Source organism: Poecilia mexicana, unplaced genomic scaffold (assembly GCF_051168715.1).
Source record: "Poecilia mexicana isolate PSO_F unplaced genomic scaffold, ASM5116871v1 scaffold_2, whole genome shotgun sequence".
Lineage (NCBI taxonomy): Eukaryota > Metazoa > Chordata > Actinopteri > Cyprinodontiformes > Poeciliidae > Poecilia > Poecilia mexicana.
The window spans coordinates 47,814,488-47,839,926 of NW_028263371.1; the positions used below are offsets into that span (position 1 = coordinate 47,814,488).

Genomic DNA, 25,439 nt, shown 5'->3' on the forward strand with positions numbered 1-25,439 from the left:
ATCACAACTTCTTGTTGGCTCTTTATTTATTTAGTTTTTGTCTTGGTGGAAATGGGCTTCCATAGTCAGAAGAGTAGAACCAAAGAAAAATGGGCTTCAGCCATTAGTTAGGTAGAAAACATCATTAAACCACTACATTTGTTTATTTTCTGCTCGTTTTTATATTTTCTCCACTGGTTTAATTTGCTCTCCAGTTGAATATGAGCAGTTATTACTTGCAGAAAATGGTTTAAAATGATCCATTTATTTATTTCCGCTCTGTACCAAATGTAAACGATGCGTGTCAAAATCCAGAGAGCCAACAGCTTGGAGCTTCACTGACCTCTTGACCTTCATGTAGCTGTCGGAGACGACGGGCCGGCACTCGGCTCTGTGCACCACCGTCCCCTCCAGACTGACTTCATCTGCAACACAAACTGTGACTCAGCCGCCTCATCGTGATTCACACACACAGATGCACTCGCTCTGTTATGGAAATGATACAGAAAAGTTTTGGAAATGATAAAAAACATGAATTTATCAATCTCACTCAGGTTAAGATTATCTGTTGTGAGATACGGTGTCCCACAGGGTTCAATCTTAGGCTCTGTTTTATTTTTATATGTTCTCATAACTCATATTATTGGGTTTAGCCCCTTCCTGGTTCTTTTCATTGGTTTAACCATATATATGTTCAAAACTTTAAATAACTCAAAGTTTTCATTATTTCACATTTTAATTTTTACAGTGAACTGAAATTACAAACCACAGCCTTAAAACTTTGGACCTACTCTACAAACATTTACATCAACAAATTTTAATAATTCACACCCAAAATATACCTTAACAGTAAGAACTATCTGCCCCCACTGCAGATGGTGACATCTATGGTCTTCCGTATGTCCGCTGTTTGGGGTTCAGCCAATCAGAGCCAAGGAAATTGAACAGCACTTCTGATTGGCTGCCAACATGTCATTTAGCATTGCACCTTTGGACTTAATTTTCTTTCAAATATTTTAGATAAGAATAATGAAAAGGTCTGCAAATATTAAAATTTTCCATGAATAATTTGGAGTTACGTTACACAAGAAAGAGGTTGAAGTTTCACTGTATCCATGAATACTCTGTTTTTAGGTGCAGATTTTTTTATTCTAATTCACAAATTAATCCAATCTCACTCTAACAAAATTAACTGAATAATCACGCTTTATTGGAAGTAAGATAAGTCCAAAAAGACCATTTTATGTGCTTTTAATTCCTCAACTCTTGATTTCTGTAAAAGTCATGTTGTACTAACCTTGTACTAAGACAAGTATGAAAAACCAAACCATGTTTTGTTTTGTTGTTTTTGCAAATAAACAAATCCGTCCACAGGCTCAATTGAAAGCAGTTAAGACTGTTTTTGATGCTTGGGTGAGGAGCTTTTAGCCATTAAAGCTAAATGTTGGAGGGAGTTCCCTGAGGAAATCAGATCAGCAGTCAGTGAGCTTCAATAAATCACTCCATGTTGATTTAAGAGCTTTAACTTCTTTTATTGACGCCTGTTTTTGTCTTCCTCCTTTGAAAAATTGCTTTATAAATAAACTTGCACACTGAAAAAGGAGAAAGGAGCTCCTACTTTTAAAAAAATGAGTTAAATTGTTACATATAACAAATTGTTTGTCAAACTTACATTATTTACATTTGGTTAATATGACAACTTAATAAGCTTAAAATAATTAATTCCATTAAATTCTAGGTAGATACAACCACAACGTATTAAAGAAAAAGAAAACTGCTAAAATCTCAATTTTCTGTTTACATTTCGTGAAGAAGGAAGTTGCACTCTTGTCTTCAGAAGTTTTTGTGGGGGCGCTGCCTGTGGGTGCAGCGCCCCCACAGGCGAGGAGGAGAACAGGTAACACACACACAAAAAAAGGTTTGGATCGTTTGACTTAGTGCAGTGTGAAAACGAACTGCACCAGATGAAAATGTAACCACACTGCCATCAGGTGGTTTTCATTATTACTGCAGCATGTTAAAATATTCACATTTAGCTGTACAAAAAAAGACGGCAAAAACAAAAAATTAGTATTTCAGCATAAAAAAGGAAAAAAGTCATCACTGACATCCTCTTCATGACGATGTCTTACCAAAAACAGTATCTTCAGTCAGAGGCCTCTTCAAATTTGCTGTTAAACAGACTGCTACAGGATATAATTCCTGCCAAAAGCCATCACCAGCTACAATAAGTCTTTGAAGAATTGTAATTAATATGAACTACAACAACTTTTAATTTCCCTTTGGGATAAATAAAATATTTTAGTCTTTTAATAAACCCTAAATCAAACCTTTTTAGCGATCAAGCTAAAAAGGTTGAGCGCTTTTTAGCGCTCAACCTTACACAAACACCAGCTTGTGCATGAGATAATTCACTGACAAGAAATACTAAAACTCAACTATCCATAGATGGAACCATTTTCCACCTTTTAAATTCAAAATGACCAAGTTTGCAGTTGGATAAACCTCATGAATCGATATTTATCCACTACAAAAGGATGAGGTCATTGTTGTTCCCAGCCCTGAACCAGTAATCGTTCAAACAGGCTGCAATAAAACCATCAAAACCCACATCCTGACATTTACTGTCGCATCTGAATCACCTTGAAAAATAAAAAAATTTTCCACGCTGTGCTTTTGTGAAGGTGCTTTGGCCATTACTCAACCGTTCAGCCCACAAGGTGCCTCTTCTGCTCCTCTCCGATCATCGCTTTTCATTTCTGGTTTTCAATAAACTGGCCAGGAAACGGCAGCGTCCAGTTGGTGAGCGTCGGCGTTTCTTTGGCAACTGCTTACCCCATTGTGCATTGTTGGAGGATTTGGCATCATTTTTTTAAGTCTGCTATGTGGACAAATAAAGGGCACAAAAAGCCCAGAAATTTCACATTCAGCATCTGATAAAAGCAGAAGAGAAACGAGTCTCTGGCTCAAATTACACAGCAAAGGAGAGAGACCGGGTGTTAAGAAACTCTCCCGCATCTTCATCTGTGATTTCCTGACTGGTCAATCTGTTTCGTCTTGTCATTTCCTTCCCTCTTTTTGTTTTTTTGTTTGTTTTAACCTCTGGTGCTTAAAACACATGGGCGAAGAGACATTTCTGCCCCTCAGTCGTCTGAGGACGGCGGATCGGCAGGATCACCTGCCAGCCGCCGCGTCTTTTGTTGCCTGGATGATGCGGCATATTGTCCACATAACAACAAGGCAGCGTATCACTGCTGCTCAGGCACTTATTGCTTTACAGATGTCCTCCCACATGTCAAAACAGTGTAAAAAAATATTTGTGCTTGCACGTTGGCCCCGACAAGCATCAGCAGATCCACTGTTGACCCGATTCACTCTGTATACAAATGTGAGAACAAGTTAAATGTATTCACTCCACTGCTCAAGAAACACTTCTGTGCTCTGTGCTCACAAATGTTTCAGTGATCAAATGGTAATAGTTTCTATGTTTAAAAAGGGCTTTTATGATAGTAATAAAACTAGTAACAGCAATAATAGTTATAAGATGTCAGATGAGAAATAACTATAAGTTGTATTTTTTTACCTCGCTATCGTCAGTAACTGAATAAAGACAAATTTCAAACGGTTTAACACAAGTCATAAACTTCTTGAACTCTATTCAATTATATTGTCACTTTGTAGATAATTGTTGCTCTTTTCTGAGTGTGATTAGTAAAGCTATCAGTGCTAACCATGAATATCGCTAATATAAAATACCAGCAGCTTAAATTGCTAAATTCGAAACCATTTTGTCTCAAAACATTAGTAAAACTTTTTAACAGCTCCCCCACACAGTGTGATGTCGCCTCTGTTCCTAATTCATGGCTGTGCTTTTAATAAACTCACAGCCATGAGTTTATTAAACTCATGGCTGTGTTTAATAAACTCAGCCATTAAAACTCAGTTTATTAAAACTGAGTTTTAATAAACTCAGTTTCTATGGCTAATCTCGCTGTTGAATGTTTAAAATATTACCTCAAAACAAACTTTAATTTGCCTAATACAATATCTGAAGACGTAGGCAAACGTTTATAAATATGCATGCAGAGACATTGTGGAAGGATGGAAATTGATCAAAAGCTAGCTTACATCATCTGCATCTGAATTTCCCTTTGGAGGAAAAAGAAATAGGATCCCTTCAAGCTGATGTAATTTAGCTGCAATTATTGTTCTCGAAGAAGTGTCACATCCTTGACAGGCCATGAATAAGTACAGCAGATACTGACAAAAACAAGAAAATCATCAGAGTAAAACTGTGCGACATGTTTGTTTGTTCCCCACTTTTGAAGAAAAAGGTGAGCTTGATTAGAGATTGACACTTTGTGTTTGTTTCCTTTGATTGCTGAAAACATTTCTTCTTAAAAGCTGAAAAATTTGCAAAGAAGAAAAAAAAAGAACCAGTTTTGTGACAAACAGACCCTGTTTTTGGGACTCAGAGTTCCTGAAAATGACTTGATAGAAGGCCATGTACATATAACGAAGGTACTTGGTGTCAATTAATACAGAAAAAAAAGCAGATGCATTGGCCTCAGTCGCCATAGTAACCACCTGCCATCATGTGTAGCACAACATTTCGTCGACCGCCCGCAGGACTCTCTTAAGGCAGCAAACACTTTGCAGTACATGTCAGTGATCTCACTAATGTTCATCTTTGCCTTTTTCCCACAAATGGATGCAATTATGTGCAATTATTGGCTGGCAAGTGCCAGAGCTTGCAAAAAAAAAAAAAAACCCAACCCACACACGAGGAACATGTATGCACAGATGCAGCAAACGTCTTCCCCTTTCCTTCCAGCTGCACAAAGTTACAGCAGCGGGTCAAAGAGACGAGATCCACTTCCCTGGTTTCCATTCAACCTGGTTTTCCGAAGGTTTAAACAGATTTCGCATCCAGAAGAAAATGTGCTTTCTGAACACAAAGAAAGAAACGAGAGAAAAGACAGAGCACAGCCAAGAGTAGCTCAAGGCTTCTGCGTGTGGGAGGGACACTTGAGACAAACAGTTGACTGGATTCAAATTGAAACTCTTAAATACTACATCAATGTTGTGGTCAACACCTTCAGCAGACATTCAATATCCTAATTCTCCTACGCACTCATCATTCAGGACTTCATAAGGCTCTCTTGCTTTGTTGCCCTTGCAGAAATTGGGATTTTGGTGAGATCAAACACAGCGACCCTCAGCAAAAAGAGCCAACATGAATGATTCATTGGTTTTTTCGTTTTCCTAGATTTTTCTATGGGATTTGCATTCCTTCTTCCTCCCGCCAATAGTACATTAATACATAAAGAGGACAAACGAGGAAAAAAATAACATGCGATGATGAAAAAGGCGCTTTTTCACAATTTTCTTGTACCAATAAAATTCAACGCTTTTATTATGATTTTGTCTGATAGAATGTCCAAATCCAATCCTGCATACTTTTGATGTGTTCAGATTACGCAACTATTATGGAAAATTCACATTTTACACGGTTTTGTACTTCCATTTGGGTCTCAACTGCTTCTAAAAACAGTCCAAAAAAACCACCCAGCTGTTCTTTGGTAATAACTTTATGTTTTTTATGTCTGGAAAATGAGTTGTTTCAAAAACCTCCGGACTGTTAAGTCATATTCCACGGGCACTGTGCTGTTACCTAGCAACTCGAGAAGCCCAGCCCCATTACCTAGCAACCCCAGAAGCACAGCCCCTTTACCTAGCAACCCCAGAAACCCAGCCCCATTACCTAGCAACCCCAGAAGCCCAGCCCCGTTACCTAGCAACCCGAGAAGCCCAGCCCCATTACCTAGCAACCCGAGAAGCCCAGCCCCGTTACCTAGCAACCCAAGCGGAATTCCAGCAAGTTTCAGCTCCTTCTGAAAGGAGCTCAGCATATTCAGAACTGAACAGATTAAAATCTTGTTTTCAAAGAATGATTTTGTGTAATAAATGTTTTGTATAGTCTATAGACCTATCCTAACGTTTCAGGTCTTATCTCTACCAGCTTTACAAGTGTACAAGCTGATTTTATTGTCTGTTCTTCTTTGTAAAACAGACCAAACTCAGAAATGATAAAAATTTTTCACTACTGTCTAAAAAGTCACACATTTATTTCCTTTCAATTCACCATTATGTCCAACTTTGTGTCAATCTATCATGTTGAGCAATGTGAAAACTTAAAGTGGTACAAATATTTCTAATGGGATACAGGCTTAATAAACGCTTCATAGAAAAACTATAATGTAGATATATTTAAAAATGCCTTTCATAATAAAACAACAAGTTGGCTTGTCTGAAAAAAAACTTAAAACAAGCTTACATAAGAGAAGTAGAAGTAATCACGGTGGAAATAAAATATGTTCTCACAGCGTTGTTATATTTTAAGCTATGACACAGAATGCTTCATGTAATCAAACAGACTCATAACTTTAGTAATGAAAACCCACAGAGCTCTTTTGCAATCAAACAGATTTGAGAACAGAAATCAAGGCAAAGCATTTAAAAATACTTGACCCCAAATATAAGCTTGTGATTAAAGTGGAGTTGAAAAGTCTTCCAGCAGACTCAGATGCTGCTCTTATTGTAAATACTGCCATATCTCAAAAGTTTAAACCAGAAAAAAAGGTAATTTGAGTTTATCATCTTTATATGGCCCAGAATAGAAAAGGGTTTGACATGGCTTCAATTTAAACTCATCAGCAAAATTTAATAATAAAAAACCCAAATATTTGCATTCCCATCTTTCAAAAAAACAGGTCTCTGTTTTATATATATAAAATGAATTTCTACTTTTAAGAAAATTTTATTTATCATCTTGCATGAGGCAAAAAGCTTCACACTGTAGGTGGTTGAATTTATTGTGAATTTAATATTCATTTAAGCGCTTCATGGCCGTGAAGTCACCTGCAAAGAGCAGAAACACCAAGTGCCTGTAAGTGTGTGGTTCAATACATTTTTAAAACGCAATTAACTTTTCAACCCACGTTGTTGCACATACCTGCTTTCTGTCTGACGTTAACGAAAATAAAACCCCAACCAGCGCAGACACGCGCCAGTTAATCCTCGTTAGGAAAAGATCAAGTGCTTTGTGCTTTAAGTGACGCCTCAAATGTGACTCTGGACATCTTTTACCGCCGTGTTTGAGCTAATGACTGCAGACCTTATAAAGGGATTAAGGGTTCAACAGAAACACAAAGCTTCAGCCAAAGGGCATCGTGAGGCTTTATGAGATGGGAGGACCATTAACAGATTTCACTGAAGTCGTGGGCAGCAGCGTAAAAGGTCAAACACACTGTAAACGGCACAATTATCAGACAAAGCCGATCCACAGAGTCGCAGCAGGCGGCTTGTCTTTTACAGACAAGGTGCAAATGGTGATAAAAATACAATCGATTTGAAATGGGCTGATAAAGCGCAATTTATATCATATCTGTTATAAGAAAACTAAGACAACTGAAATATATTCATAGGATATTCACCCTACTAAAAGAAATTTTAACATTTTAGTCATTTTAAAACAGTAAATGTTAATTCAGCTAGTGCCATGAAAAATCATGTGTCTGTTATAGACTTCATTTGCTTGTTTGTCCCACTGTTATGTGCCCCACTTTAATATATTAAAGGATTGCTGATGTTGTGCAACTAATTCTCTTAAAAAGGCCCTGAAAACCTGATCAAACTGCAACTATACAAAACCTTACCAAGTATTTTCCTCTAGTTTCTACTGCAAATAGCTTAGCTAACGCTTGTTTAAAGAAAATAATTCCTTAATATTGTTTTGAAAAAGAAGATTATTTCCGTGTCATGAGTGGAATTAGAATTTGGTTGCTAGGAGACAGACTTCGCTTGGCTGGGGTTGCTAGGTAACGGCACAATCGTGAAATAAGTGAAATAATCTGAAGTTTTCACCAATATTAAGAAATTATTGACTTAAATCAGGGGTGTCCAAATTTTTCGTCATGTGGGACAAAATCGCAAAGTCAAAAAAGTACCTACAGGTAAAGAATTAAAAACTAAAATCAAGTTTGGTTTTTTAAATATTTTTTTGTAGCAAAAGGATATTAATCAACGTAGATCCAAAACTTTATTGTAGGTTTACTGTATTTGTAGTTTAGAGCTTATTAGAGCAAATTTTTTATTAGAGATTTTAATTTTACAATATTATTGGAATATGAAAGGTAAAACGGTGGTTTTTATCTGTTGTAAACAGCTTTTGCTCTCCTGTCAGTGCTGTGACTGTGAGCTGATTCAACGGAGATGGAAAAATGTCACAGAAGGACAAACATTAAAGCTTCTCTCAGGCTTTATGTTAATGTTCAGACAATTCTAATATAAATAACACATAACATTTTTATCTTTTAGATAATATTATATGAAAGATAAAAATGTGCTTTTTGAATCTTTTGAGAACATTGTTTTCCAAATACATCTTCGTTTAGCCAGCCTAGTTCTTGTGTATTAACATTCTTAAATTCAAAGTAACATTTATTGCGTTATCTTTATGAACACATCTCCTTGGGTCTCTCAGCCTTTCACTGTAAATTTGTATTAAACCAGACAGTGTTTCTTATAAATACATCCTGCTTTTAATCTGTTCTTTCATCCGCTCACATATTTCATTTGTCCTGACCTTCTTTTGTACCACGTTCAGCTATTCAAACACATTTTCCCGTTTCAGAAACAGAGCTGTGATTTAGAGACGGCAGAGAGGAATAAAAGCTCTTTGCGTTCAGATGACATTATGTCCAACATGTCTACAGTTTTATTCAATGAGTAACAGGAGGGTTATATTCTGTTTTTATTCAAGCACTAAAATTAAAACAGACGAAGAAAAGCAAAATGCAAAAAATGTAACCCTAAGTTCCTTTATAATTTGAATTCCTAAATAATTAAAATAGGAAAGAAGCTTAATTCCTGTCAGTACAACATAAAACGCAGCTAAATTAACATTAAATCAGCAGGATGTGAGTAAACAGACCAATAAAGAAGCAATCTGAGCCACAAATACAGTTAATTTGCATTTCTTAAAGAGCATAGAAGTGAAGGCAGCTGGAGAACAGAGAGGCGAACGCGAGGTCATCCACCCACTCGAGCCCGTCTCTTACCTCCATCTGCTTCCAAGCCCTTTTCCTCAAAGCTGCGACCTCCCTAATGTTAAAACAACAAACAGCTCGCCGCCCACCAGGCCTCCCATCAGCCATCACTGTCTCCGACTGTCAGTCCCCCCTCGCGCTTCGCTGCCGCAACATATAGAGTCAGAGCCATACGCGCTAATTTGATCATACAGCACTCACACTGCTCTTTAATTCAAGCAAAACTATCTTTTTCTAAAATTATTTAAAACTCTGTTCAGTATCTTTTAAACTGATTGCATAAGTAACCTTTTCCAGTCAGCCTGAGGCAGGTCACGCAGTCTCTGTTCTCATTTTCTATGATTCTCATATTTTTACAAAATAAAAAGGTTCAACCTGGTCACAACATTTCTGCCAATTTCTTGAGGGAATGTGTTTAAAATTCATGTTTTAAAAAATAATCTTTTCCTGAGATATCTGAGCAGAGAATTGGCATTTTATTAAAGCAGAAACACAGGAACACACTATTACATATCGATGATAATACAGCGTATAACTCTTACCTAAATCTTACCTGAACAAGATGAACTTCTTTGTTTCAAGGTAATTTCTCATTGGGGCGAACAGAAGTCACATATGTGGTACCCCAAGGTTCAACCCTGGGATCCCTCTCTTTTAATATCTACATGCTCCCATTAGTTCAGGTTATAAGTAATAAGATTAGTTACTATATCTATGCAGATGATACACAGCTCTACATTACAATGCGACAGATAAATGTCTGGATGTGCCAAAGTTTTCTCCAGCAGAACAGACACAAAACTGAAGTTATTATGTTTGGACCTAAAGAGGAATGATCCAGAGTCAACACACAACTTCAGTTACTACACCTGAAAACTAGAGATTAGGCCTGATATCTGGGAGAAGTGATGAACTCTGACCTGAACCTTCAGAGCCACATGAAGACAGTTACAAAGTCGGCCTTCTGTCGCCTGAAGAACTACCATTAATACATGTGTGACATACAAATACATTTGACATACTAAAAAGAAAATGTATGATTTTCTTATAAACACCAATATTTTAAAGGAGAACCTCTCAAAAGATTCTCTAAGGGGTGAGGTTTATAAAAATAAAGGGTTGAGTTTTTCCTCATCAAGAAAAATCAATCTGTCTCACTTTTTACTCCAGGATTATTAAATTAAAATCTTTGCTGTACAAAAAAATGTTGGGATATGTCTATGGGTTAAGGAAGAAATGTTCATTACATTTTTCCCAAAAAATCATTCTTAGATAATGAGATTTTAGACTTTTCAGTTCTGCCTATTTTAAACTCCTTTCAGAATGACATGTTTTAGGGCGTCTTGTCACTTTAAATCCAAATAAGCTGCTGCTGGCCACGTCCAACAACTCAACGTATACACCTGCATGTGAGAATGGCTACAAACAGATGTGCAACTATACAACCGTACATCTTTGAAAAGCAGAAGTCTCCTGCACAACCAACAATAATTCAGCAAGTGGTCTCTGAATGGTAAAGTTCTCTTTTCCAGCAGCCATTGTACAGCACATACAGCAGTAAAACCAGCTTACCAAACATGCTGGAGCTCAGCTTGGGTTGCCAGATAACGGCACAATACCCATTGAAAATGACTCAACAGGGAAATTTTGGAAACAGCTCGTTTTCCCAGACACCAAAAACCATTAAGTTATTGACAGAAAATGGCTGGTTGTTTTCTTAACCTTTGTGTTTAGAAATGGGGTCCAACCGACCCCACACACGTAAAACCTGTATCAGTTTCCACAGTCCCTCTACGTTTACCTCAGGCCTCGCTAAGGCTGTTTTTAGAAGCAGTTCAGACCCAAATGGAAATAGAATAGTGCAATATGTGAATTTAGCATAATGGATCTTTTTTAAATAAACAACTAACCACTTCTTCTCCTACATGTTTTCTAATCTAATCAACTGCAGCTGTTTGAGCTAAATGAATAATCATTTTTTAATCAACTTTCCCACATGTAGAATTGGTATGAAGTGATCTTTGTCAATAAAACATTTTAAAACTGACCCATTAGTTTCAGGTTTAAGTTGTTTAGATGCCATTTCTTCCTGTTGATTTTAAGACACATTTAGCAATCTCACATCAAAGACATGATTATGTTAAATAAAGATAAACCCTGATGTTAAAGTGGACGAAAGTGTGAGCACTCCTGCCACATTTAAGATCGCTTAATCCTTGTCAAATGGCGTTTTGACTAAAAATCTGTAAATTCCTACCTGTCAGGCGACGGGGCCTGGATAATACCCGTGTTAAACGGATGGCGGAGTCCGGCGACGACAGGCGCTTAACAAAAGTATGTTTTTATCTTTTTTTTTTTAATCTTTTCCTTTTTTTTCAAAATCTCTCTCTCTTTCTTATTGTTTATTCAATGTCACATGCAGTTCTTATTTTTTTCTTTAATTATGTAAAGCACCTGGAAATGCCTTGCTGCTGAAATGTGCTATACAAATAAAATTTGATTGATTGATTGATTGATTGATTGATTGATTGATTGATTGATTGATTGATTAAATGTCAACGCATTAAAGTCATTAAATGTCGAGGAAAATGGTATTTCTTTCAAGGCAAAATGGCATAAACATATTTCTCAAAATCCAAGTTCATAGGGAAAAATGTACTTGTCCTTTAATTCAGTTTGCAGAAATATGTGACAGTAATCTCTTAGGTGGTTTTTGGTATTTAGGTCTGGAAAAATCTCTCGGAAACTGATTTTTCCTGCGTGAAATATTCTTTCAGCATCCATCCCCTGTTCTTTGGATCACTATCCCGCTGAAAGATTCACTTCTTCAGATCTTTCATCGAGTAAAATTCCTCCACATTCGTCTCTGAGGCATGCACACATTTTCAGCTCTTCGCTTGGCGTTGACGTCCCTTTGAAATCTGAACAGCTGATTATCGTTTACCATACCTTTTGACGAGTTAATGATGCTACTGCTATAAAAAGCCACTGCTGTGCACATAATGGCTGCAGCTCCGGACTTATTGGAGAAATTAGACTAACACAACTAAATTAAATAGCTGCTCTATAAATAACTGTGTCCATGCGCATTCTGTTCTATAATTATTGAGATTCATGCAAGATTATGAATGCAGCCACAGTTCTTCGCATTAAAGCCGATTATTCATAAGGTATCTCATCTTAATGAACATTATTCTTGAGACGACACTTGATTTCACACTTTATAATTAAAATACAAGGTAAATTGATCTCTTATGACAGATATATTGACAACACGGAAGCAATAAAGGAGGGGTCACATTGACTGGATCTCCAAATATAATTTTCCATTAGCGCTCATCCCTTCCGAGCCCAGAGGCTGATTCATTAAGAAAATATAATGATTCCCCTCGTTAACTTTGTAGTGATTTGCCGACCTTTGTAGCTGCATTGCGCCCACTCATTTTGATTTTAAACGAGGAAAAAAGCAGCATCCATATGCAACAAAGTAATCTTTGATGCGCGGCTAATGAAGAGGGAGCTGGTGGGCTGTTTACATACTGCTACTGATTCAGGTCACCACTGTTTCATCTTGATTTAAAAAATAACAGTAAATGTTCAGAACATGATTCAATGTAAAAATTGAACAGACGAGTTCTGTTGCCCTTTTTCCAGTATAAATAGCACGCTTTACTCAAACACTAAAGTGACACAACCTTTCATTTCTGTATCTATATTTACTTTTTCAGTGATATTTGCCGTCCTTTTTCCATTACCTGAACTAGGGACCAGTAACCTATAGGTAGTGGGCTCAGTATCTCTCCAGTTCACTCGTATTTCCAGAGCGATGAGTGAAAATATCTGCAGAATATATATTTGACTTTATTTATAACGGAAGTGTCAACACTTGGAGGCCAAAAATGTCAAGTTGAAAGTAAAACTTTTTGTATTTTTCTTTTTAATTATAATTTTACTTATTCAACTATAACCTAAGCTCACAATACTTTAATAAAATAAGAAAACCTCTAGACAAGGGACCTATGAATCATTTTAGATTTGAAACTTAAAAAAGGTCCCACAAGTTTGTCAGATTAAAAAACAACAACAAACTATATAGTTAATTTTTCAAGTTGAAATTTTCTAGATATTTTTTTGTCTTTTCAGAAACTTGAACAGAATATGGCAAACTCTTGTTTTATTTTGCAAAGTGTAGTTTGAATTTCAGTAAAAGTCACCAGATGTTTGTTATCCCTTTTCCTATTAGAATAAATTAAATTCAAAGCAAAAACCTGGATGAATACTTTGTGTGTTCAAAAAACAAAAGAAAACTACCCAGTCGTTTTTTGGCAGTAAGTTAATGCTTTTTGGTGTCTGAACTAAAAGCCATTTCAAAAACCTCCCAACTGTTAAGTCACATTCCACTGGAACTGCGCCGTTACCTAGCAACCCCAGCCAAGCCCAGCCCGTTACCTAGCAACCCAAACGGAACTCCAGAAGGTTTGGTAAGTTAGTTTTACTTTTGTGTGCTTTGAACAATGGCAAACTGCTGTCAGAAACTACTGGTACATTCTTGTTGGACGTACAGTTGTGTAACCGTGCATCTGTTAGCAGGAATTTTACCTACGAGTTAACGTTGACTTGGGGGTCACGGTGAGCAGCAGCTTATTTGGATTTAAAGTGACAAAAGGCCCTAAAACAACTAATTCTGAAAGGAGTTCAAAAAAGCAGAACTGAACAGAATAAAATCCCATTATACAAGAATGACTTTGTGTAAAAAATGTAATGAACATGTTTTGTACAGCCCATAAACATGTCCTAACCTATTCAAGAAATGGTCACCTTTAAAAATCTGCATTAACGTCAAACTTTTGCACCTACTTGTTGTTTTGAAAACACCCAAAGGGATGAAATTAATTATATTCTCATCCAGAAAAATAACATTTTAGGTAAATAATTGTGTGGTCAATACCCTCCTGTTGTGAAATTGCTTTTCCTAAGCAGCATAATTCTTGAATTTGAGCTAATGAGACAAACTGCAAAGAGCACATAGATCCCCATAATAAATGAAGGAAGAGATTGACAGCTCTGAGCTCATACAAGGCTCTATTAAAGTGGTTGCCATGCCAGCTCCACAGCAGCCAGTGACTCCATGTTAAACCACAAGCTCTTAAAGCCCTGCTATGAATAATTAACCGCTGTTAACAGCAGAGGAGAGTCCTCGCTAATAGCATTTTGGGAAATTTGATATCCAGCAAGAACAACAACAACCAGGAAGAACTCGGGGTTAATCCCATTATTCCAGGAAAACTGAAACAATAATCCTCCTGAATGAAACGGTTTTAATCAACAGGAGGAAGGAACCAGGTCTAGCCTCCCACAACCCGATCCTCGTTTGCAATTCCAATCGTGTGTTGTTGAGGATGACACAACTAATCACCCACCATTAGAAAATCACAGCGGATATTAGGAGAGCCGTCTCTCTGGGAGCTCAAACCTGTAACCTGGAGCAATTCATGCAGGATGTGTTTAAATTTAGTGCTTCTGCTCAAGTGAATCTCCGGACTTTAATTTGTAACGGCAGCTCTGGGGGGCGAAAGTGGTTTCTAACCTGTTGGATCAGTGGATCACACCTGTTACTCTGATTCACTCGATGTTTGGAGAAAGAAAATCCATAAATATTCCTTCATTTCGCTCTACCCAGGGCGAGGGGGTAATTTCCCAAGCTGTGCTGGACTTCAAATGAAAATTTAATGACATACGTTTTGCTTTGATACAAGCGTCCGTTTCATGATCCTCGCCTGAAGCCATAAAACTGCCAGTGAACTGAAAATTTCTTCTGAAAATCTTCATTTCTTTTACAGGAATATAAAAGCAGAACAACATCGTTAAATCTTGGCCACCCTAGCAAATCATTTGAGAACCATGAAAACTGGAGCTGCACAAACATATTTAACAGCAATCACCATGGCGATATCAACGTTTGGATGTTATATCTTAACCGCCATGCATGGAAACTCTGTGGATATGAAACCTGTGGCTCTCTACCCAGGGAAGCATGCAAATGGGAGCAACACAAGTTCATGGGAGGGATCTAAATATTAAAATAGTGATATTATCATGTAATTCAAGTCATAATTTAAAGAAATTTCTTAAAGTAAATGTGTCGACAACAAGCTGCTGAAAAAGTTATAAATTCTGGAATTTGAGCAAACACGCCATTTTTTTAAACTCGGGAAATAAAGTAGCTTTTTTTGTAAGTGATAAACTCTACAAACTGGTGTACCATTTCTCTTTGGTGAAAAAACAGCAATAAGTTGGTCACAACATGTCTGTACACTACAAAACACTAAATTTTACCAATTATTTTTAGTCTAGTTTCTAGTAGAAATATATTGGTACATTTCAAATAAGACAAAACTGAGTTACAAGTAACTTTTCAGCAAGGAATGTGAGCTTGTTATAAGACAATAATTCCTTAAAATAGATTTTTTTTTTAAATCTATTGTGTTTAATTCCACTGTCAGTTTATTTCACTTTTAACAAGAGAGCTGGTATTTTTTCATCAATTCAACTTGTGTGTACTGATATATTTGAACTGCAAACTGGACCAAATATAATGGTAGTCAGATTTTCTGTCTTTGCAGTGCACTGGAATATTTTTGCAGAACAGAGAAATTTTTAGAGTGAGATTGAAGCTTGATGAATCTTCAAAAAGTAAAACAGAAGCAGATAAAATTCATAGCTCAGGAAACTCAAAGGTTTCATGCATTATGTGGGATTATTCATCAACATACAGATGATAAAAAAATAAAACAATGAAAATCTTAGGACAATCAGAGTTTTAGTTCCACACACATATTTTAATCCGGAAAAGAACAATTTCAAGACATTATGTAAAAACTAAATAAATTAATGTTTCTGCTTATCAGTAACAATCAGAGACCTCCACAACATGACTGCCATTTTTAACAAGAGTAGCAGAAGCTCACCATTAATAAACTATTGGCGTGTTTTGTTATAAAGCAAAAAAATATTGTTTTACAGACTAAAAATAGTTTGTTTCAACTGTGTATACTAACATACAGCACTGTGATTTCTGCATTTTTATCAACTTTGTTTAATTTTTTAATTGAATTACTATCTAATTCTTCACTTAATGGAAAGAAATATCCGTTATAAGAGGGATTACTGGTTAAAAATCCTGAACTCACCGTGTGGCCACTGAAGCGTGACATCGGTACACATTGGTTGTCAGAAAGGAGAGGCTAATGAGCAAAGATTCAGAGTTTCTTTGGAAATAAACCCAAACGGTGCTGCAACACAAAGCACAATACTCCACCATGTTACTTTTTTCACCTCTGAAATGAAGCACAGCCACTTCGCCAACACCAAAAACAACCTCCTGCAGGCTGCCCGTGCATTTTTTATGTTTTTGTCACAGATTTCTGCCAGTCAGAAACCAAACCCATCAAACGAGCCCACAGCGCTGCTGGACCCTCTGTGTGTTTTCTCATGTTTCATATGAAGTGTGATTTTTTACAGTTGCACTGGGAGCCTGAAACACACACATGAAATCACAGAGCGGTGGCGTGAGGCGCTCGCAGCAAAAGGCCCGTCGTCTGCAGTTCTGCTAACAAGGAGGGACCAGCCAAAACACGGACGGCCGCAACAGGCAGGAAAGGAAAGGAAAGAAAAGAAAAGAAAAAGGAAAAAATATTTTGATTTTTAGCAAAACGTTTTATCAAAATTATTAGTTGCACAATAAAAACAGTTTAAAAACAAATATCACATCAAACTTAAAAACGAGTTGAAGGGAAAAACAGAGTAAAAAGAGAATAAAGAAAGGATAAAAAAAGAAATGACAGAAGGAGGAAAAAAGAGAAAAAAGAGGGAAAGAGAAAAAAGAAAAAAAGAGAAAAGATAGAAAAGAGAGGAAAAAGGGGAAATGGATGGATGGATGGATGGATGGATGGATGGATGGATGGATGGATGGATGGATGGATGGATGGATGGATGGATGGATGGATGGATGGATGGATGGATGGATGGATGGATGGATGGATGGATCCTTTATCGATTTGTAGTTGGGACTGATCATATTAATCCGTCTCCAGTTTGTCTCTTTTACTTATGCAATGCTCCAATCTCACTCCTGGCTGTCGTGGCCAGAGAAACGTGCAGAACCGGGCCGGGCCGATCTGGCGTTCCCCTCAAACAGATTCAACTTCACGTAGTAATGTGTGGTAAACAGATGGATTCAGCTGCAAGGAGGGAGATTTATATTCAGACTCACAAGAAGTCTGACACTTTCACACCTCAAAAATTATAGAAGCCCCCTCTCCATCTGGTGAGCGGTGACTGTTTTTGTTTTCCTCTACCCAAAAAGATAATTTAGGACTGATGATAAGAAAGGAAGAAAGAAAGAAAGAGAGCTTCACACTTCTCTGTTATTTGTTCCCCGTTTCTCCTCCCTGAATGTGACGCCGCAGCACTCCCACTCTTAAAGAGAGACGGAGGGAAGGAGGAGCGACACACAGAGCCGCTCTGTTCTCGGCTCCCACTCCACCACTCAGCGCTCGCCCATCCACCGCCGATCCGCGCCACTCGGCAGCCGACAGCACCGTCCAGCCTGAGCGAAACCGCAGGAGCCGAGCCGGAGGGGGAGACGCCGGGCGGAGAATGGAATGGAACCTCAGAAGGATGGAGAGTGAACTGAGGCACATCAACCCGGACCTGCTGCAGCCCAGCAAGAGCTTCAAGAAGCCGTCGTCAGGCACCATCACCCTCAACGTCGGCGGCTTCCTGTACACCGCCCACCGGACCACGCTCTCCAAACACCTGGGCTCCTTCCTGGAGGAGCTGGCCAATGGGAAGAAGGCGGTGCAGCACACCGACTCCATGGGCAACCCATTCATCGACAGGGACGGCCCCGTATTCCGCCATGTGCTCAACTACCTGCGAACCGGGGAGCTGCAGCTGCCCGACGACTTCCGGGAGGCGGGGCTCCTGCGGCGCGAGGCAGACTTCTACCGCCTGGGCGAACTGGTGGAGGCGGTGAGCGAGTGGGAGAACCAGCGGGCCGCCCAGCGCGAACCCGCCTTCCTGGAGGTGACGGACAGCCACGAGAGGTCGCAGGGCCTGAAGGTGTACTGCAGCGACGCCGGCTTCATCGACAAGGTCAAAGGGCGGCTGGTGCAGATCTCCAAGAGCCGGCTCGACGGCTTCCCAGAGGAGTTCGTCGTGTCGTCGAACGTCATCCAGTTCCGCCACTTCATCAAGTCGGAGCCGGGCTCGCGGCTCGTCCTGAAGGAGGACAGCACCTTCGTGTGTACGCTGGACTGCCTCAAACTGGAAACGGTGATGCTGGCGCTGAAGGCGGGCTTCAAGCTGGTCACCGCGCTAGACAGCAGCAAGGGCTCGGTAGTGGCAGCAGAGGCCCTGCACTTCGTCAAATAGGAAGGAGGCAGGATAGGCAGGAAGGGGTTAACAGCCACCAGGTACTGTAGGTGTTGTTCTGTGTAACGTGGTAGAAGACTGACGGACTGAGTCGTATGTATTTACTGAACAGCAGGCATACACTGCAAAAACACGATTTAAGTTTTAAATTTATTCTGAAGGGACGATGCACATTAATTAACATTTTGGTAAATGCGCCAAAATGCTAATGAGTAACTAGTCTAGCTTAAAAGCAAAAGTTAAAATTACTTTATACAAATTTTGTCAATAAATACAAACAGTACACTGCAAAAACACAAAGTTTTAATTTAAATTTTTTAATTTATTTGGTAGGGCGGCGATGCACATCAACGTTTTTGTAATTGAGCTAGAGTTAGCCAAAACGCTAGTTTTCCAAGAAATTTCCAAAATTAGACAAAATTCTTCTAATTTTGTCAATAAATACAAACAAAAACACTGCAAAAACAGAAAATCTTAGGTTTTTTTTACCTCCATTTTTTTATTTGTTGGAGACACTTTACATTAGTTAATGTTTGTTAATGCGGCTGAATTAGTCAAAACGCCTTTTTTCATCTGTTGTCCCTGGAAAATTTGTAATTTGTCTAATTAAAAACTAACAAAGATTGAAATTCATTTAGTCAATTAATACAAACAGTATACTGCAAATCGCAAAACATTGCCAGGTATTTTTGGTCCAGTTTCTAGTGCAAATATCTTAGTAGTTAGTATAATGTTTTGAAATAAGACAAAAACATCTTACAAGTAACTTTCCAGCAAGATGTAGGAGCTGGTTTTAAGGCAATAATTTCTTAATATTGATGAAAAAGTGATAGTTATATTGGCAGATTATTTCACTCCTAAACTGGGAAAAATGTCTTGTTATAAGTGAAATAATCTGCTTTTTCATCAACATAAAGGAAATATTGCCTGAAAACAAGCTCATTTTTCTGTCTGTTTTTGCAGTGTAAAAAAAGAGACAGATTATAAGTAGTAAGAACTCTGTCTGATTGACAACACATTAATATTTGTGTCTAGTTTCTACTTCAAATATCTTAGATCACCTGAATAAGACAAAACTAATTGAAGAGTAACTTTTCAGCAAAAAATATTAGTTTATTTCAATCAATCAACTTTATTTTTGTACCGTTGGGTAGATTTACAGTGAGGTGAGGCACACACACAATAAATATAAATATAACAGGATTAAAAGTGTTCAATACTTCATTAGGACCAGATAAAAAAGGATAATGTCAAAACTATGCTAAATTGAACTTTGGAAACTTCTGGCCACAAAAATAAAACTGATTTTATTCTGCTTAGTTTTACATTTGGAGATTGATAATCTGCATCCAGATGTTTTAAGTCCTTAATTCCTTAATATTGATGGAAAAAGTATTAAAAATGAAAAAGGGTTTCATTTATAACATGGGATAAATGTCTTGCTATAAGTGAAATAATCTACCAGTGGAACTAGATTTTTTTTGCATTAAAGTCTTATTAACTTTAATATCTTGCTGAAAAGTTACTTGTAATAGTTTTAGTCTAATTTTAAGTGTAATAATTTATATTCACTAAAAAGTAAGACAAAAGCAATTGGTAGTATGTTTTTGCAGTGTATACGGTCTGGTAACAGCTTCTTTTGATATGGTAATCTTAATTAAAACACTTTGGTTTTTAACTACGCACATTTTCAAACATAAGTGTGTGACATGATCCAGTTCATTTATTTGAAATAATTAAGAAAAAAAATCTACTGCTGTAAAATTTATCAATACGGGTTATAAAATTGATCATTTAATTTTGAGACACAGACTTTAAGAAAAATATGATGTCCCTTTTCTGTCATTCTGGGTTTTACAGTTTTAGGTCAAAAAACTGATATTAGCTGGTGAATTAGTCAGTCTCTCCAGGATGATGCAATGTTTTTTTATGATTATTACAGCTAAAAATTACTGATTTTTAAGCAATTTTTTCAAAAAGTTTACATTTATCAAGCTTTTTTTTTGGTCTTGTCAAATAAATAAATTGCTGCACATAATCTTCCCAAAAAAGACAAAAATGTCAAATAAAATTTTCAAGTTGAAATAGCAACACAACAAATAAAAACATTTTCCAGACGAGTTGTTAAATGCAAAAAGAAGAATTAAATATTGGTCATTGAAAGCAACATGAACACAATATAGTCAAATCTGACAGTGTCTCAAAATAATTTTTAAATGAAGAAAAAGAGAGAAGAAAAAGTTTTTGAAACACTTTGTGAAACAGCAAGTTAAATTTTGATTGGCTAAAATTCAGAAAAGAAGGAAAGAGAAAACGTTAAGGTGCCAGATTTGTGGAAAAGTTGCAAGTTGTGAAAATTGCACATCTGTGCAAAGTTTGCAAATTATTAATTGCATTTCCATTAATAGTTGCTATAGCAACTTCCTGGAGGGACTGATTGGTCTGACTATCTATTCTGATACACCGATCCAGGTCAGGCTGCTGCTCCACTCTGTGTTTTCATGACGGAAAATATTTCCAAAATCCAAGGCTGTCTTACTTGCAATAGTTCATATGTGTTCATCATCAACAGGTGGGAGAGGGGAGCGTTTAAGCCAGGAGAAAACAGCTCTGGCGTCTCATTACAAAGACTTTAAAACGGTGTGAACACATTGAAACTTGTACCCAGCCATGCATCCTGCACAGTGGTGGCTTATAAACAAAGTTTACAGCATTTCACTATCAAAAATTTGCAGTCTACATTTCCAGAACTCAAAATAATCCGGATAATCCGTCCTGAACAGCTTTGGATCCGCTTCTGCTAGCAAAAGCCTTCACAACCAGCCGTGATGTGCACTGTTGTGCCATTCAGCTTTTATAACGGCCTCTGTGTGAGCGCGTGTGTGTGAATGCGTGTGTGTGTGTGCTTCGCTGGTGTAATAGCTTGTGTTCAGTTTATTAGCTTGTCTGGAGCCTGAAGGGGGAAGACAAAGCACAGAATAAAATAAAACTTCACCAAAATGTTTAAGTGCAAAGAACTGTGATATGATTGTAAGGGCTTTGAATGCAGCATGATGCATGTGCACTGAATAATCCGCGTGGTTGTCAGCGCTGTGAGCCTCTGTGAAAGCCAGTTGTCACAACTATGACTTTTAAATGTGAATATTTTACAAATAAAAATAACTATCTGCAACTGTTGCCTCGACTGTCTCTACAAAACCCAGTGCACAGTTTGTGATGTCAGAAAGTAACAAGGCTGCTTTTTGTGACAACACCGACCAACAGCGTTAAGCTGGAGCCAGAGGAGCAATATTGTTAATCCATTTACACAACAAAATTACTAGACAGTGAATTAAGTGAATGCATGCACTCTAAATGATCTGCAAACGGCAAATACTAAAGACAGAGTTTGGTTTACTTTTGATTTCAGGGCAGTTCTTCATTCAGAGCCTCTCCTATTGAGTCCCGAGTCCCGACTCGGAGGCAGGTCCCGACTCAGAGGTCTGTCCCGACTCTGAGGCAGGTCCCGACTCAGAGGTCTGTCCCGACTCGGAGGCAGGTCCCGACTCAGAGGTCTGTCCCGACTCGGAGGCAGGTCCCGACTCAGAGGTCTGTCCCGACTCGGAGGCAGGTCCCGACTCAGAGGTCTGTCCCGACTCGGAGGCAGGTCCCGACTCAGAGGTCTGTCCCGACTCGGAGGCAGGTCCCGACTCAGAGTCCAGTGTCGAGTCACAGTCCGGTTCCGAGTCAGAGTCCAGTGTCGTGTCAGAGTCCAGTGTCGTGTCAGAGTCCAGTGTCGTGTCATAGTCCAGTGTCGTGTCATAGTCCAGTGTCGAGTCATAGTCCAGTGTCGAGTCATAGTCCAGTGTCGAGTCATAGTCCAGTTCCATGTCAGAGTCCAGTGTCGAGTCACAGTCCAGTGTCGAGTCACAGTCCAGTGTCGAGTCATAGTCCTGCTCTGTGTTAGAGTCCAGTGTCGAGTCATAGACCAGTGTCGAGTCATAGACCAGTGTCGAGTCATAGTTCAGTGTCGAGTCATAGACCATTGACGAGTCATAGTCCAGTGACGAGTCATAGTCCAGTGATGAGTCATAGTCCAGTGACGAGTCATAGTCCAGTGTCGAGTCATAGACCAGTGTCGATTCATAGACCAGTGACGAGTCATAGTCCAGTGTCGAGTCATAGTCCAGTGTCGAGTCATAGACCAGAGTCGAGTCATAGACCAGTGTCGAGTCATAGACCATTAACAAGTCATAGTCCAGTGACGAGTCATAGTCCAGTGTCGAGTCACAGTCCAGTGTCGAGTCACAGTCCAGTGTCGAGTCACAGTCCAGTGTCGAGTCATAGTCCAGTGTCGAGTCATAGTCCGGTTCCATGTCAGAGTCCAGTGTCGAGTCACAGTCCAGTGTCGAGTCACAGTCCAGTGTCGAGTCATAGTTCAGTGTCGAGTCATAGTCCATTGACGAGTCATAGTCCAGTGACGAGTCATAGTCCAGTGTCGAGTCATAGACCAGTGTCGAGTCATAGACCAGTGTCGAGTCATAGTCCAGTGTCGAGTCATAGACCAGTGTCGAGTCATAGACCAGTGACGAGTCATAGACCAGTGACGAGTCACAGTCCAGTGTCGAGTCATAGTCCAGTGTCGAGTCATAGTCCGGTTCCATGTCAGAGTCCAGTGTCGAGTCACAGTCCAGTGTCGAGTCATAGTCCAGTGTCGAGTCATAGTTCAGTGTCGAGTCATAGACCATTGACGAGTCATAGAACAGTGTCGAGTCATAGTCCAGTGTCGAGTCATAGTCCAGTGTCGAGTCATAGACCAGTGTCGAGTCATAGACCAGTGTCGAGTCATAGTCCAGTGTCGAGTCATAGACCAGTGACGAGTCATAGTCCAGTGACAAGTCATAGTCCAGTGACAAGTCATAGTCCAGTGTCGAGTCATAGTCCAGTGTTGAGTCATAGTCCAGTGTCGAGTCATAGTGAGAGGGTCCTAGAATCTGACAGTCGTCTGAATCATCTCCACAGCTGCCAGTCATTATGACTGTCCATCTGCTATTTCTGTTTTTACTTTTTACTGACTGTTCAAAATAGATAAACAGTAACATTGTTTTGAGACCATTTTCAAGTACCGGTAACATGCAGAAGGTGGTGTAAAATAATAGAAGTTTGCTCTCTCAAAGACAAATAAAGGAATGTAAGTAAATATATATACATGACTTACAACTATATTTAATTTTCCCTTTGGGATCAATTAAGTCAGTGTTTTTCAACCACTGTGCCGCGGCACACTAGTGTACCGTGAGTAATCGTCAGGTGTGCCGTGGAAATTATCCAATTTCACCTACCGTATTTTCCGGACTATAAGCTGCTGCTTTTTTCCTACACTTTGAACATGAGGCTTTTCTGTGGATTTTTCTTCAACCACCAGGGAACGCGCTAATTTTCACTTAGAACAAGCACATGCTAGCAGCAGGCACGACAGAGAAATGTTTTCAAACTCATATGATGCAGCTTCTAAGTTGAGTATCAATCTGGCACTAAAGGAGGGAAATAGAGCTGCTGCACGTAAACTCGCCGTGAACAAAACCGGATTTGGAGAAGGAAAACTGAGTCTCCAAATCGCAGAAAGAGTAGCAACACTTCATAATAAAAATACTTCAGTACAGTGTTGCAAAAATTCATCTAGGCCAGTTTTCACAAAAACTTTGAAGTAAATGTAGCTTGTTAACACCCAATAAACTAATTGTCCATTACCAGTAGTCATCATTATTTCTCTTTCAATTCGGTCAAACATGTCGCATTAACATCAGCCTTATAGTTTTATTTCCACCTTCACATCACCTGCAGTAAGCTGGTTGTCATCAGGAAGGCGCCTCCTTTAAACGCGAACAGATCTTGTGAACATGTTTGGCATTTCTAAAGTGGGCCAGTCTGTGAGATAAATGCTGCCCTTTTCCCTCAAGGAGAATTTCTTTTTATATCTCTGCACAGCACCCCGATGTGTGTCATCATCAGTGAAAGTAGCTACACTAACATCAAGTGGTACAGCAGAGATTAAATCCCTTTTTAATGTTATTATTAACCAAAAGTTTAGCTTTAACTTAACCTGATGCTTATATTTATGCTGTTTCTGCATCAATTTGAATATGGGGTTCAGTTGCTGGTTTACTGTTTAACTCTCCAGACCTATCGGGGGAGATGAGCACTGAAAGAGTTGCGACTGTACACAGAAAACTATTAAAGAAAAAAGAAAAAACGCAAAAAACAAACAAAAAAAACAAAACACCTAACCATTTTTGGCAATAACTTAATGGTTTTTTTGGTGTCTGGAAAGCAAGCCATTTCAAAAAGCTCCCAATTAATAAGTCACATTCCACAGGCACTACGCCGTTACCTAGCAACCCCAGCCCAGTTCAGCTCTGTTACCTAGCAACTTAAGCAGAACTCTAAACTGCACACAAAATCTTACAAAGTATTTTTGGTTCAGTTTCTGTAGCAAATATCTAAGTGCACTTGAAATAAGATAAACTAACTTAAAAGTAACTTTTTAGCAAGTTAAATTATTGACTTATAACAAAAAGTTATCAATATTGATGAAAAAGTACAAGTTCCATTGGCAGATTATTGCACTTATGATATTTTTTCCATGTTATAAGTGCAATAATCTGCCATTGGAACTAGTACTTTTTCATCAATATTGATCAATTATTATTATTATTATTATTATTATTATTGGGGCCTGCCATAAGCAATGCATAAGGAGAGCAGTGACTGACTGCATGGCAGGCACCTATTGTTCTACACCCAATAGAATGTCTCTTTATTATTATTTATTATTCTTCCGTCACCGTTAATGCGGCTCGGAGCGGCCGAAATGGGTTTCCTCCGCAGGGCTCTCCCTTAGAAATAGGGTGAGAAGCTCGGTCATCCGGGAGGGAC

General features: G+C 38.6%; 2 protein-coding genes across 2 annotated transcripts in view; one reads left to right on the forward strand and one right to left on the reverse strand.

Moving 5' to 3' along the window:
* Window positions 1-25,439, reverse strand: part of LOC106931292 (general transcription factor IIF subunit 2-like) — a 49,850-nt gene that overhangs the window by 6,589 nt on the left and 17,822 nt on the right. Inside the window, exon 5 of the mRNA XM_015009349.2 lies at window positions 323-404. Coding sequence (XP_014864835.1) covers window positions 323-404 — 82 coding nt within the window. The remainder of the gene's footprint in view (window positions 1-322; window positions 405-25,439) is intronic.
* kctd4 (potassium channel tetramerization domain containing 4) lies at window positions 16,300-18,781 on the forward strand. Its single transcript, XM_015009348.2, has one exon. The coding sequence runs from the start codon at window positions 17,748-17,750 to the stop codon at window positions 18,522-18,524; it is 777 nt and encodes a 258-aa protein (XP_014864834.1). The 5' UTR covers window positions 16,300-17,747; the 3' UTR covers window positions 18,525-18,781.

What these genes read in the sequence shown, in the direction of transcription:
- kctd4 (XM_015009348.2), top strand. Translation starts at nt 17,748, where the DNA reads ATGGAATGGAACCTCAGAAGGATGGAGAGTGAACTGAGGCACATCAAC.